We start from the raw sequence: 14256 nt of genomic DNA, 5'->3' as shown, positions 1-14256 counted from the left end.
ACCGTGGTTCACACCTGTAATCCTAGCACTTTGGAAGGTCAAGCAGGGCGGGTTGCTTGAGCTCAGGAGTTCGAGACCAGCCCAGGCAATGTGGCGAAACCTTGTCTCCACCTAAAATACAAAATACAAAAATTAGCCAGGTATAGTAGTGGATGCCTGTGGTCCCAGCTACTCAGGAGACTGAAATGGGAGAGTCACTTGAGCCTGAGAGGTCGAGGCTGCAGTGAGCCATGATTGCACCACTGCCCCCCAGCCTGGGTGACAGAGAGAGACCCTGTCTCAAAAAAAAAAAAAAAAGAAAAAGTAGAATCACTCACTAGTAAACTGAGATATGTGGACATGATGAGGCTTTCCCCTGTATGGGCTCTCCTGAGTACTCACTACATAGACATCAAATCACTATCTGTATGAAAAAGGTTTATGAAAGGAATATATGCTTATTTAATTCAAGGGAATATGTTTCTGTTTATGGGAGTGAAAAGGAGTGCTGAGTGATATATCCAATTATCATTATTATTATTTTGAGACGGAGTCTTGCTTTGTCACCCAGGATGGAGTACAATGGCGCGATCTCCGCTCACTGCAACTTCTGCTTCCCAGGTTCAAGCAATTCTCCTCCCTCGGCCTCCCAAGTAGCTGGGACTACAGGCGCGGGCCACCACGCCTGAATAATTTTTGTAGTTTTAGTAGAGACGGGGTTTCACTATGTTGGCCAGGCTGGTCTTGAACTCCTGACCTTGTGATCCGCCTGCCTCAGCCTCCCAAAGTGTTGGGATTACAGGCATGAGCCACCATGCCCGGCTGAAATATCCAATTATTAAGTGAACAGTAGTTACAATTAGAAGGGAAACTTGGAGAAGGCAACATGGTTATCTTGACTAGTATAAAAGAAAATGGAGAATCCTATCTCATGGAAGTTTCATGGTAGGCAAATGCTCAGGTATCCTGGGGGAAAGGTATTTCAGAAAGGCGAGAAGAAACATTCTCAGCCATAGCTTTTATAATTTGCAGGAAAGGACCCTTGCTCTTTTGGATTCTTTTTTTTTTTTTTTTTTTTTTTTTTTAAGGTGAACAACACAGAGAGAAGGGAGCAAAAGAAGCCACGTGAGGCCAGGCGTGGTGGCTCACGCCTGTAATCCCAGCACTTTGAGAGGCGGAGGCGGGTGGATCAAGAGGTCAGCAGTTGGAGACCAGCCTGGCCAACATGGTAAAACCCCGTCTCTACTAAAAATACAAAAATTAGCCAGGCGTGGTGGCGGGTGCCTGTAATCCCAGCTACTCAGGAGGCTGAGGCAGGATAATTGCTTGAACCGGGGAGGCGGAGGTTGCAGTGAGCCCAGACGACCCCATTGCACTCCCACCTGGGCGACAGAGCAAGACTCCATCTCAAAAAAAAACAAACAAAACAAAACAAACAAAACAAAACAAAAACACGTGAAACCTCTTAGAGTTTCTATAATAACTTGGTTAAACCTGCCTAGTTAACTAATAAACATTTACTATTAAATATTAATCATTATGCGAGATAGTAACTATTTAGTAATACAGGTTGGGGAAGTAGAGAAGAAAGTAATTACACTGTAGGCTCCAGACAGTTGAAAGAAATTTTTCTTTTAAATAAAGTTTGAAATTTGATTTTTACAGTAAATATTTTAATTAGAAAATGACTATTTTAATTACAAGGTTGACCTTGTGATTTTTAGTATTTCAAGTACTTTTACTTGGCTTAAAGTGATTTAGGAGGGCATTAAATCACCCTCAATTTCATCCAGGGGCAAGCGGTGGGGGGAGGTGGGGGGTGGGGGGTGGGAGGGGACCTCAAATCTATATAACTATTGAAAGTGGTGGGGATGAAAGTATTTTTCTTCTGTGTTACATATGGAGTCCTCCTCATTTCAACATATTGGATTTAGTTTGTATGATGTTTCCAGGTAATGCAACCCTGTCATCTAGAAATTATAATTTTACCTCTTAGTTTCCAATGCTTATGATATTTTAGCTATTAGAAACTGTCATAATTCTGCAAGCAAAATGAAATACACCAGAGAAACAGAGTTCTTCAGTCATTAACATCACATACATAGTGATCCATTTTGTTATCATGGAATGTACGCACAAAACCATGATAAATAACAATTAGTACAGACACATTCAGTTTCCTGTGATCTCACCTACTCCACAAAGCCACAATCCTATGGACTCTACATGACATTCACAACCCTGTTGAGCCCATCTCGTAATTCCATACGAAAATAGCAAAGCAAACTCAGAAACTACTTACTCCGGTTACACAATCTCACACACAAATCACAACTAATCATTCTAAAAGGCTTATCAGCTTCTTGGAAAGTTAAATGTAAACTTACCAATTACCCAGCAACTTTTCTTCTAAGTATTTGCCCAGAAGAAATGGAAACGTGCCAGCTTTATTCGTAATGTATAAAACCTGTAAATATACCAAATGTTCAACAACAGAAAAATGACTACACAAATTGTGGTATATTTGCACAATGGACTGCTGTTCAGAAAAAGAAAAATGAACTACACATGAAATCTCACAGACATTAGGGTAAACTAAAGGAGAAATATGGAATTCCGGAAATGACAGTTACAGTGACACAAATCAGAACTAGGGCTGTCTCTGCTTTGAAACTGACTGGAAAGGACACCAGCAAACTTTCCGGTGGTGGTGGTGTTGTAAACCAAAAATAAAATCTTAAGCACACCCAGACCATCTGAATGGACCCCTCCTCTTGGCCAGGGCATTCCTAGCCTGAAAAACTAGTAGAGCCATGATGGAAAGGCGGGGGTGGGCGGGTCGGACATGCCTCATTATACCCTCCTCCATTTTGGAATTACTGATAGAAAAGACCCCAAGTCTGAAAAGAAACATTTACAATCTACTCTCTGTGACGCCTGCTACCTGGAGACATTCCTAAGTCTTACGTCAATAACTCTGTCAACCATTGCCAATCAAATAATCTTTGAATCTACCTATGAACTGGAAGGCCAGCCACCTTCCAGCTGTCCCACCTTTCCGGAGGGAATCAATGTACATTTTACATGTATTTGGTGTCTCATGTTTCCCTAAAAGGTATAAAACCACATATAACCCGACCACCCTGGGCACAGGTTCTCAAGATCTCCTGAGGGCTGGGCCACCGGCCATTGGTCACTCATATTTAGCTCAGAATAAGTCTCTTCAAATACTTTAGAGTTTGAGTCTTTTCGTCAACAGTGTAAAACACGCCCTAAGGCAGACACACACACACACTGAGCCGCCGCTACCTGCCAGATTCCATCTGGGGCCTTTCTCATGGTGCAAAACGGACAAAAACTCCAAGTAACCCTCAGGTTTACGACCACGGGTCACATCCTGAGGCCCCCACACTTCGAAGCCAGAGTGGAGCAAAACCTCGCCCGACTCAGGCTCCGAGTTCTCCCCTCGACCCTCCCCAGCCTAAAGCCGGTACCTGCTTCAGGCCTTCCCAACTCGGCCCTCCAGTTCCTTCTTCGGCCTCCCTCAGTCTGGGGTCCGGGTTTCCTCCTCGGCTGAGCAGCCGGGTCCGCGACTCCCTTCACCTTCTCTGGCCCGGGCTTCCGGTTCTTTCCAGAGGTGAGGCAGGGGCCACCTAGAATTCCGCGGCCCCCCACCTCCCCCAAGGCCACCCTCGCCCCAGCTTCCTGTTGCCCATTCTGTCCTCCCAACCTGGGTTCCCGATTACTGCCTCGACTTCACCTTGCCGTCGGGGACCAACGGCCGCCTCTTCGGCGCCTAGGGGACGCGCAGCGGCAGCCTCTGCTGAGGGCAAGGGTCTGCGCACCCGGAAACTCCGGTGTCTGGGGCGTGGTGCGGCCCCTGCGGCCAGCGGGCTCCGCTTGAGCTTCAGGGCGCTTTCGTTGTTGGACTACGTTTCCCACAGGCCCCAGGGCCGCGGATGAACTTCGACCTTTGCTTCCCTTTCCGGTGTTGTGGTTATTGAGTTAATCCTGGTGAGTCCAGGTAACCCGGGCCGTGCTGCGGGAGGAGCTCGCGGTGAAGTGGCCCCGTGCTGCTGGGCGAGGTCGGTCCACGTGGAGCCGGGAGCCTGAGGCCTCTGTACGCGGGAGCTGCGGACGATGGTTGTTATTGCTATTGTTTGTTACGACGTCATTGTGGTGTGTGTGTGTGTGTGTGTGAGACGGAGACCCTAGTGTGTGCCGTGGGTGCTGTTTTATCGGACTCATAGGACGGTGAGTAGGGGCGGGGCCCATCGTGTGACCCTGGTCTACTGTGACGTGATTGTGTGACAGCACTGTTGTGACCAACTGTAAGCGTGAACGGGGTAGAAGTGTGTGTGTGTTTTTTTTTTCCATGAGCCTGTAGGAGTTTGTTTTGGGTAAAGCGTCATTTTTCCGACTCTGTGATGTAATCTCTTCGTGAGGTCTTACACACACACACACACGCATATAGATTAGATAGATGATATATAAAAGGTAGATAAATGATAAATAATAGATAGGTAGATAGATAAGATAGATAAATGAAGTTTCCTGGGAAGACGTGAAGGGGAAGGCATAGGTGTAGTATTCATTACTGGAATAACTCCCCTTGCATGAATTTGGAGGCCATTTATACATTAAAGAACTACAGTATTTCCTGGGCTGTGTTCCCTAGAAACTGCTGTGAACTTAAGAGTACACCTCTAGGCATCGGTCGTACCTTTTTCTCGGGTGTGGGGAGGAGTCGACAGTATTCTAGTTTCCCTCTTCGATCTGGGTGTGTTTGTTATGTGTGATGGGCTTTTCTGGTAGTGAACAGCATGTTCTTATTTAACCAGTCCAGGATGTCATGAGTCCTTTCTCCCTGTTGGTTATGTAGTTCTGCAAGTGAAGGCCCCCTGAAGTGGAAGACAGCACTGGTACTAATGGCCAACTCAAGGTTAGTTTATTTTTTGTTCATTTACCTGGTCCCTTGGCTTTCCCTTCCCAATTAACAAGACCGTAGAGATGGGTCCCCTTGTCCTCCATTGCCTTTCCAAATGCCCATTTCCTTTTCATTGAATATTCACATACCCATTAGGTAAATCATTCAATTCTCCCATGTGCTGCTTTTTTTCCAAAGGATTCTTATGGTATAGAAATACAACTCCTGGAGGAGAAGTTAAAACTTTTTTTTAGAATGTAATTTGTTAAGGAGGAGATGAGTGATTAAGTAGAACAGCACACTAGATACCTTTGATCTTATTTACAGACTTGATTTGCAAGCAAAGCAAGATAGGAGATGGTAGGTATTAATCAGTAAGTGACAAAGTTGGCTTTGGAGACATTTAGGAGTGGGAATATGATAGTTTTGTGCAGAGAACGCTATGTCAACAAGGGCAGGGAGTTTTTCCAGAACATTCATGAGGGGATTTAAGTCGTGACAACCAAATCTTGTTTGAGATTTGGCAGTGTGACTAATTCAGACCACATATTGGTGTAGATTGTGAGAGGCAGCCTGATACAGTGGTGTTTGAGTCTAAAGCAGCACAGTCTAATGCAAATATAATATAAAGCCACTTAGGTAATTTAAAAATTTCCATTAGACACTTTTTTTTTTTTTTTTTTTGAGACAGAGTTTCACTCTTATTGCCCAGGCTGGAGTGCAATAGTGCGATCTCATCTCACTGCTACCTCTGCCTCCCAGGTTCAAGTGATTCTCCTTCAGCCTCCCAAGTAGCTGGGATTACAGGCGCCTGCCACCATGCCTGGCTAATTTTTGAATTTTTAGTAGAGATGGGGTTTCAGGGTTTCATCATGTTGGCTGGGCTGGTCTCAAACTCCTGACCTCAGGTGATCCACCCACCTCGGCCTCCCAAAGTGCTGGGATTACAGGCGTAGCCACTGCGCCCAGCTTTAAACACATTGTAAAAAGGAAAAGAAACAGCTGAAGTTAATTTTGGTAATATATTTTATTTAAACCAATATATCCAAAATATTATTTGAACATGTGATGATATGAATACACTGAAATACTTTACACTCATATCTTTATACCAAGTTTTCAAAATCTGGTATATGTTTTGTTGTTATTGCATGTCTCAATGTGGATGCTAAATTTTCAGTGTTTAGGTGAATTATAGTCCTACCAAAACAGTAAAGTTGCGTTTAATAGAAAAACATTTATATTGCTTTTGTATTTAAATTTAAATTAATTAAAATTAAATGTAATCCTGCATTAATTAGCTTAGGAAAAGAGAAAAAAATTTAAAATTCAGTTATATGTTCACACTACATTTCAAAGGGGTTAATAGTTACTCATTTTTCTGCTTTACAGTTTCTTGTTGTAGAATGTAGACAATAATTATATTAGTGCTTTAGGATCTTTGTGAGGCCTAGATACATTAATATGGACATAACCCCAGAGAATTTAATAAAGCCCTGGCACTTTAAGTCCTTATCTGCAAGGGAAGAAAAAAGCTGGTTTGTGAAGATTCTTAGTATTCCCCATACATTTTCTGTAAATCAAGAGCATGAAAATATAATTTTGATGGGCACTTGAAATGAATTTTTTTAAAGCCAGATTTGCAAATGTTCTATTAACTTTTTTTTTTTTTTGAGACGGAGTCTCGCTCTTTCACCCAGGCTGGAGTGCAGTGGCGCAATCTCGGCTCAGTGCAGGCTCCGCCCCCCGGGGTTCACGCCATTCTCCTGCCTCAGCCTCCTGCGTAGCTGGGACTACAGGTGCCCGCCACCTCGCCTGGCTAATTTTTTGTATTTTTAGTAGAGATGGGGTTTCACCGTGTTAGCCAGGGTGGTCTCGATCTTCTGACCTCGTGATCCGCCCGCCTCGGCTGCCCAAAGTGCTGGGATTACAGGCGTGAGCCACCGCGCCCGGCCAAATGTTCTATTAACTTAAGGCAATTTGACTGTCTTAGGTTTGATGATTTGCTAGAAGGACTCACAGAACTCAGAAAAGCTGTTATGCTCATGGTTATTGTTCATTACAATGAAAAGGTACACATTAAAATCAGCAAAGGGAAAAGTTGCGTAAGGCAAATACCGGGAGAAACCAGGTGCAAGCTTCCAGTGCAGTTGCACAGGCAGCACCTAATTCTCCCAGCAACAATGTGCAAATACAAATGTGAAGCATGGCCAAGCAGGGAAGCTCTCCTAAGCCATGGTTTCCAGAGTTTTTTGTTTTGCTTTGTTTTCTTGTGGAGTTTTTTTTGTTTTTTTTTTTAAGATAGGGTCTCGCTCTCTCGCCCAGGCTGAAATGCAGTGGTGTGGTCACAGCTCACTGCAGCCTCTACTTCCCGGCCTTAAGGGATCGTCCCACCTCAATCTCCCGAGTAGCTGGGATTACAGGTGCACACCGCAACACCCGGCTAATTTTCGTATTATTTGTATAGATGGGGTTTTGCCATGTTGCCCAAGCTGGTCTTGAACTCCTGGGCTCAAGTGATCCACCTGCCTCTGCCTCCCAAAGTGTTGGAATTACAGGTGTGAGCCACTGCCCTGGCCCGTGTCGGGGGTTTTTATTGACGATCAGTCATGTGGGCATGAAGGTTCTGTGCACTGACCTTACCTTCTTAGTCAAGCCTACCCAGAAGTCAGATTGATACAGGTATTTACCATAAACCACATCGTTAACAAAAGCTATCTGGCATGGCTAAGACCTCAGATACACATAGACTCTGTTAATCAGGCAAGATACTCTAACTGCTGAGAGATTATCTCCCAGGAGCTGGTCAAGGACCATTTCTTCTTTGGAATATGCAGGGTTTGAGCACTCTGAGCCAATTCTTCGTTTTTTTCTTTTTCTTTTTTTTGCAACAGTCTTGCCCTGTCACCCAGGCTGGAATGCAGTTGTGTGATGTCGGCTCACTGCAACCTCTGTGCCGCCCAGGCTTAAGCAATTCTCATGCCTCAGCCTCCTGAGTAGCTGGGACTACAGGTGTGCACCACCGCACCCAGCTAAATTTTTTTTTTTTTTTTTTTTTTTAGTAGAGACAGGGTTTTACCATGTTGGCCAGGCTAGTCTGGAACTCCTGGCCTCATGTTATTTGCCCGCCTCAGCCTCCCTGAGTGCTGGGATTACAGGCATGAGCCACCACACCCAGCCCGTTTTTTAAAAAGTAATTATTTCTCTTTGTTGATATCTCACTTATTTATATGTCATTTTCCTGATTTCCTTTTTAGTTCTTTCTCTGTTTTCCTTTAGCTCTATAAGCATATTTAAGACAGTTTTTACAAAGCCTTTTTCTAGTTACTCCAATGCTTTTGTTTTTTCAAGGGTAATTTATTTTGCTCCTTTGAATGGACCCTGTTTTCCTGTGTCTTTGTATGCCTTGCAGTCTTTTGTTGAAAACTGAGCATTTGAAGAAACAGCTACTTCTCCTAATTTTTGCAGACCATTGGAGAAGATCTTCACTAATTAAGGCCTTGGGATCATCTCAGGGTGAAAGTCTAAGGTCTTATGTTTTTCCTGGGTCTGTAGCGTGCCTGTGCCTATACCTGTGTATGTGCTTTTACCAGTTTCCCCAATATGCATAGCTGCTTTCAAATGCCTTAATTTCCATAGGGTCTCACCCCTGCTTCTTAGGCCCTAGATGTTATATTTTTCCACCTGTAATCGTTTGCTCCAAGTATCCACAGGTGTCCAGGCAATTAAAATATCATTGAGTTTTGCATATTGATCTTATACCCTGCAGTGCTGCTGCACTTATTTCTAGTTTTAATAGTGTTTTAGCTTTGATGCACGGCAGTGCCAACCACTGTCCTTTGTGGCCTTTACCTGCCTGAGATCTGAGCTGTGCAGCTTTTTACATATTGAAACTCAAAAGTCAGAGTGGCTCACACCTGTAATCCCAGCACTTTGGGAGGCCGAGGCAGGCAGATCACTTGAGGTCAGGAGTTCAAGACCAGCCTGGCCAACATAGTGAAACCCCGTCTCTATTAAAAATACAAAAATTTGCCAGGTGTGGTGGTGTGCATCTGTAATCCCAGCTGCACAGGAGGCTGAGGCAGGAGAATTGCTTGAACCCGAGAGGCAGAAGTTGCAGTGAGCCGAGATCACGCCATGGCACTCCAGCCTGGATGACAAAGCGAGACTCTGTCTTAAAAAAAAAAAAAAAAGAAAATCAGACAAAACAGAAACCAGAAACCAGTACCTCAGTACCTCAAGGAGCCCGCAGACAGATTAGCATGTTCCAGATAAGCTCTGCTTTGTTCCTTCTGGCCTGAAGGAGGGAAATGGGAACTGGGCTGCTTCTTCCAGGCTGCACTAGAGATGGAGTAAGGACACAAGTAACATAATCAACAAATTCACTACCATTTTGAATGTGGCTTGCTCTTGACTGGGCATTTGTTTGATAGTTATAGTCTTTGAGTGATTTCCAGACCCTTACAAAGATATTTTAGCTAGTCTTTAGTTGTTTTTTAAGTGTTTCAATAGAGAATAGGGAATTGAAGCTTCCTCAACTGCCATCTTGCTGATGTTATTCTCATGGTTCTGTTATTATTTTCCTATTGTCTAATGATTTTGAGCATCTTTCCATGTACTTGTTGGCCATTTGTTCATCTTTTATGAAGAAATGTCTACTGAAGTCTTTTGCCAGTTTTTAACTTGGGTTGTTTGTCTTTTTGTTGGGCTGAATTGTAGGAGTTTTTATGTATTCTGGATGTGAAATGCTTATGAGATATATGATTTGCAAATATTTTCTCACATTGTGCAGGCTGTCTTATCAGTTTCTTCTATAATGATTTTTTGATGCACAAAAGCTTTTAGTTTGATAAATCCTAATTTATCAAAAGTTTCTTTTGCTGCTTATGCTTTTGGTGTCATCATTTAAGAATCCATTGCCAAATATAGGCCAGATGCAGTGGCTCAGACTGTAATCCCAGCATTTTGGGAGGCAGAGATGGGTGAATCACTTGAGGTCAGGAGTTTGAGACCAGCCTGGCCAGCATGTTGAAACCCCATCTCCTACTAAAAATACAAAAATTAGCCAGGCATGGTGGCGGGCACCTGTAATCCCAGCTACTCGGGAGGAGGCTGAGGCAGGAGAATCAGTTGAACCTGGGAGGCGGAGGTTGCAGTGAGCGGAGATGGCGCCACTGTACCCCACTCTGGGTGACAGAGTGAGACTCCATCTCAAAAAAAGAAAAAAGAATCCATTGCCAAATATAAGTTCATGATGACTTACCCCTACATTTCCTTCTAAGAGTTTTATAGTTTTAGCTCTTATATTTGGGTCATTGATCTGTTTTCAGTTATGTTTTTTATGTGTTATTAAGGAGTGATGCAATTTCATTCTTTTGCATGTGGATATTCAATTTTTCTGGCACCATTTGTTGAAAAGACTGTTCTTTCCTCTATTTCATTAGATTGGCACCCTTGTCAAACATCACTTGACCCTAGTTACAATGGTTTAAATTTTCGCTCAGTTCTATTCCATTGATCAGTATATCTATCCATATTCCATGCCCCACAGTCTTGATTATTGTGGTTTTATAGTCAGTTTTGAATTGGGAAATATCAGTCTTCCAGCTTTGTTTTGGGTATTCTGAATCTCTTGCAATGTCATATGAATTTTTTTTTTTTTTTTTTGGAGACAAGCTCACTCTGTTTCCCAGGCTGGAATGCAGTGGCACTATCTCAGCTCACTGCAACCTCTGCCTCCTTCAAGCCCTTCTCCTGCCTCAGCCTCCCAACTAGCTGAGATTACAGGTGCCTGCCACCACACCAGGCCAATTTCTGTATTTTTAGTAGAGATGGGATTTTACCATATTGGCCGGGCTGGTCTCAAACTCCTGACCTAAGGTGATGTACCTGTCTTGGCCTCCCAAAGTGCTGGGATTACAGGCATGAGCCACCAGGCCTGGTCCTTTTTTTTTTTTTTTTTTTTTTTTTTTTTGAGACAAGGTATCACTCCATCACCCAGGCTGGAGTTCAGTGGTGCAATCACAGCTCACTGCAGCCTCAACCTCCTGGGCTCAAGTGATCCTCCCACCCCAGACCCAGCCCCCACCCACCCCCGCCCCCCACCTCCCCATCAGCTGGGACCACAGGTGAGCACCACCATGCCTGGCTAATTTTTTGTATTTTGGGTAGAGACAGGGTTTCACCATGTTGGCCAAGCTGGTCTTGAACTCCTGGGCTCAAGCGATCTGCCTGCCTCAGCTTCCCAAAAGTGTTGGGATAGGTGGTATGAGCCACTACGCCTGGCCTTCTTTTGTTTTTAATTGACTTATTGTACTGTACCATTTTAATTCCCTTGTCATTTCTTTTATATAAGCTGATTGTTTTCTTAGCATGTGTTCTGAAGATTACAGTGAATATTTTACATTTACAAATAACTGGTTTGAATTAATAGACTTTGGTCAGGGAACTCCAAGACCACTTTCAGGTTCACTGACTGCTAGATGGACTCACACAACTCAGAAAAGTGTTGTTGTTGTTGTTTTCCCACTAGTGAAAGGATCACATTAAAATTAATAAAAGCTGGCTATTCCGGGGCCAGAATTTATCTTCTAGGTGTTAGTCAAGGGCTAGAACTTTCTTTGGAATAGGCAGGGTTTAAACATTCCAGACACTACTGCACTTCAGCCGGAGCAAAAGAGAGACCCTGTCTCAAACAAACAAAATTCCAGACCTGTTGAGTCAAAACTGTGCTGCACACTCCTTAGCTTTAATACTGTATACAAAACTCTGTTCCTGTACAGTTCTCCTCCTCTTCATGTTGTTTTGTCACAGATTACATTTTTATACATTGTGTGCCCTTTAACATTGGTTTATAATGATTGTTTTACACATTAGTCTTTTAAATCATATTGGGGAAATAAAGAGGACCTACAAGCCCAAGATGCAATAGACTTTTGTATTTGCCTATTTAGCTACTTTTATCATTGTTTTCTTTTTTTTTGAGACAGAGTCTCACTCTGTCGTCCAGGCATGAGTGCAGTGGCACAATCTCTGCTCACTGCAACCTCTGCCTCCGGGGTCAAGCAATTCTTCTACATCAGCCTCCCAAATAGCTGGGATTATAGGTGTGTGCCACCATGCCCAGCTAATTTTTGTATTTTTAGTAGAGATGGGGTTTCACCATGTTGGCCAGGCTGGTCTCGAACTCCTGACCTCGTGATCCACCTGCCTTGGCCTCCCAAAGTGCTGGGATTACAGGTATGAGCCACCGCGCCCGGCCTGTTCTTCATTTTTGTACGTGGCTTTGAGTTACTTTCTACTGTCTTTTCATTCCAACTTGCAGGGCTCCCCTTAACTTTTCTATTATGGCATGTCTTCGAATGAGGTCCCTCAGTTTTTGTTTACTTGTGTATGTTTTAGTTTCTCCTTCATTTTGTTTTTGGTTTCTTTTTTCAACTTTTACTTTCGATTCAGGGGGTACATTTGCAGGTTGGTTACATGAGTATATTGCATGATGCTGAGATTTGGAGTACAATTGATCTTGTCTTCCAGGTAGTGAACCTAGTACCCAATAGTTTTTCAACTCTTGTTTCTCTCCCTTCCTCCCACCTCTAGCAGTCGCAGTGTGTATTGTTCCCATATTTATGTCTATCTGTACCCAGTGTTTAGCTCCCACTTAGCAGTGAGAACATGTAGTATTTGATTTTCTTTTTCTGCATTAATGCTTTTAGAATAATGGCCTCCAGCTACATCCATGTTGCTTCAAAGGACATGATTTTGTTCTTTTTTATGTATGGTATTCCATGACATATGTATACCACATTTTCGTTATCCAAGCCACTGTTGAGGGGCACCTAGGTTGATTCTGTGTATTTGCTATTGTGAATAGTGCTGTGATGAACATGAGGGCATGTGTCTTTTTTGTAAAATGATTTATTTTCTTTTGGGTATGTACCCAGTAATGGGATTGCTGAGTCAAATGGTTGTTCTATTTTTAGTTATTTGAGAAATCTCCAAACTGCATCCCACAGTGGCTAAACTAATTTACACTCCCACCAGCAGTGTATAAGCATTCCCTTTTCTCGGTAGCCTCACCAACATCTGTTACTTTTGACTTTTTAACAATAATCGTTCTGACTGATATGAGATGGCTAACTCATTGTGGTTTTGATTTGCATTTCTCTGATGATTAGTGGTGTGGGGCATTTAAAAAAGTATGTTTGTTGGCTGCTTGTATGTCTTTTGAGAAGGGTCTGTTCATCTCCTTTACCCACTTTTAGTGGGATTGTTTTCTGCTTGTTGAATTGTTTAAATTCCTTGTAGATTCTGGATATTAGACCTTTGTTAAATGTGTAGTTTGTGAATATTTTCTCCCATTCTGTAGGTTGTTGTTTACTCTATTGATAATTTCTTTTGCTGAGCAGAAGCTCTTTAGTTAGGTCTCATTTGTCAATTTTTGTTTTGTTTCAGTTGCTTTTGAGGAATTAGTCATAAATTATTTGCCAAGGCAGATGTTTACAAGGGTATTTCCTAGGTTTTCTTCTAGGATTTTTAGTTTTAGTTCTTACATTTAAGGCTTTCATCAAACTTGAGTTAATTTTTGTATATGTTGAAAGGTATGGGTCCAGTTTCATTCTTCTGCATATGCCAGTCATCCCAGCACTATTTATTGAATAGGGAGTCCTTTCCTCATTGCTTATTTTTGTTGACTTTGTCAAAGATCAGTTGGTTGTAGGTGTGTGACTTTCTTTCTAGGTCCTCTATTCTATTCCATTGGTCTGTGTGTCTGTTTTTGTACCAACACCATTGCATTTTGGTTACTGTAGCCTTGTAGTATAGCTTGAAGTCAAGTAGTGTGATGTAACCAGCATTGTTCTTTTTGCTTAGGATTACCTTGGCTATTCAGGCCCTTTTTTGGTTCCATATGAATTTTAAAATAGCTTTTTCTAGTTCTGTGAAGAATGTCCTTGGTAGTTTGATAGGAATAGCATTGAATCTATAAATTGCCTTGGGCAGTATGGCCATTTTAATGATACTGATTCTTCCTACCATGTTTTTCCATTTGTGTCATCTGATTTCTTTGAGCAGTGTTTTGTGGTTCTCATTGTAGAGATCTTTCACCTCCCGGGTTAGCTGTATTCTTAGGTATGTTATTCTTTTAGTGGCAATTGTAAACGGGATTGTGTTCCTGATTTGGTTCTCGGCTTGACTGTTGTTTCCATCGTCTTACTCTCAATCTCCTTGCAGCTTTGCAGCTGAGTCACCCATAGACAACTTTCTTTTTTTTTTTGAGACGCAGTCTCATTCTGTTGCCCAGGCTGGAATGCAGTGGTGAGATCTCGGCTCACTGCAACCTCTGCCTCCTGGGT

General features: G+C 42.8%; 2 protein-coding genes across 15 annotated transcripts in view; one reads left to right on the top strand and one right to left on the bottom strand.

Moving 5' to 3' along the window:
* The window catches only part of ZNF382 (zinc finger protein 382), a 180781-nt gene extending 176895 nt beyond the window's left edge, over positions 1 to 3886 (bottom strand). For 6 of the 9 annotated variants that reach the window (XR_008650341.2, XR_010114855.1, XR_010114856.1 and 3 more), the window contains exons 1-3: positions 3474 to 3860; positions 2367 to 2446; positions 15 to 111 (exon numbers count right to left, since the gene is read on the bottom strand). The gene's annotated coding sequence lies outside the window, so the exon portion shown is untranslated. Of the gene's footprint in view, positions 1 to 14; positions 112 to 2366; positions 2447 to 3473 lie in introns of all 9 variants that reach the window. The other 3 variants (XR_010114854.1, XR_010114858.1, XM_063614142.1) reach the window with 3 other exon arrangements.
* Positions 1 to 14256, top strand: part of ZNF529 (zinc finger protein 529) — a 62439-nt gene that overhangs the window by 28980 nt on the left and 19203 nt on the right. For 2 of the 6 annotated variants that reach the window (XM_063614143.1, XM_063614144.1), the window contains exon 3: positions 1068 to 1207. The exons of 1 other annotated variant lie outside the window; for it this stretch is intronic. Coding sequence is in view for 3 of the 5 variants with exons in the window: in XM_055239674.2 (XP_055095649.1) it covers positions 4908 to 4921 (14 nt within the window). In the remaining 2 variants the exon portion in view is untranslated. Of the gene's footprint in view, positions 1 to 1067; positions 1208 to 3969; positions 4234 to 4861; positions 4922 to 14256 lie in introns of those variants that run through there. 3 more of the 6 variants (XM_055239674.2, XM_055239673.2, XM_055239672.2) reach the window with 3 other exon arrangements.

Source organism: Symphalangus syndactylus, chromosome 13, assembly GCF_028878055.3.
Source record: "Symphalangus syndactylus isolate Jambi chromosome 13, NHGRI_mSymSyn1-v2.1_pri, whole genome shotgun sequence".
Classification (NCBI taxonomy): domain Eukaryota; kingdom Metazoa; phylum Chordata; class Mammalia; order Primates; family Hylobatidae; genus Symphalangus; species Symphalangus syndactylus.
Note: the sequence above shows the minus strand (reverse complement) of the source record. Positions and strands in the feature narration are given on the sequence as shown.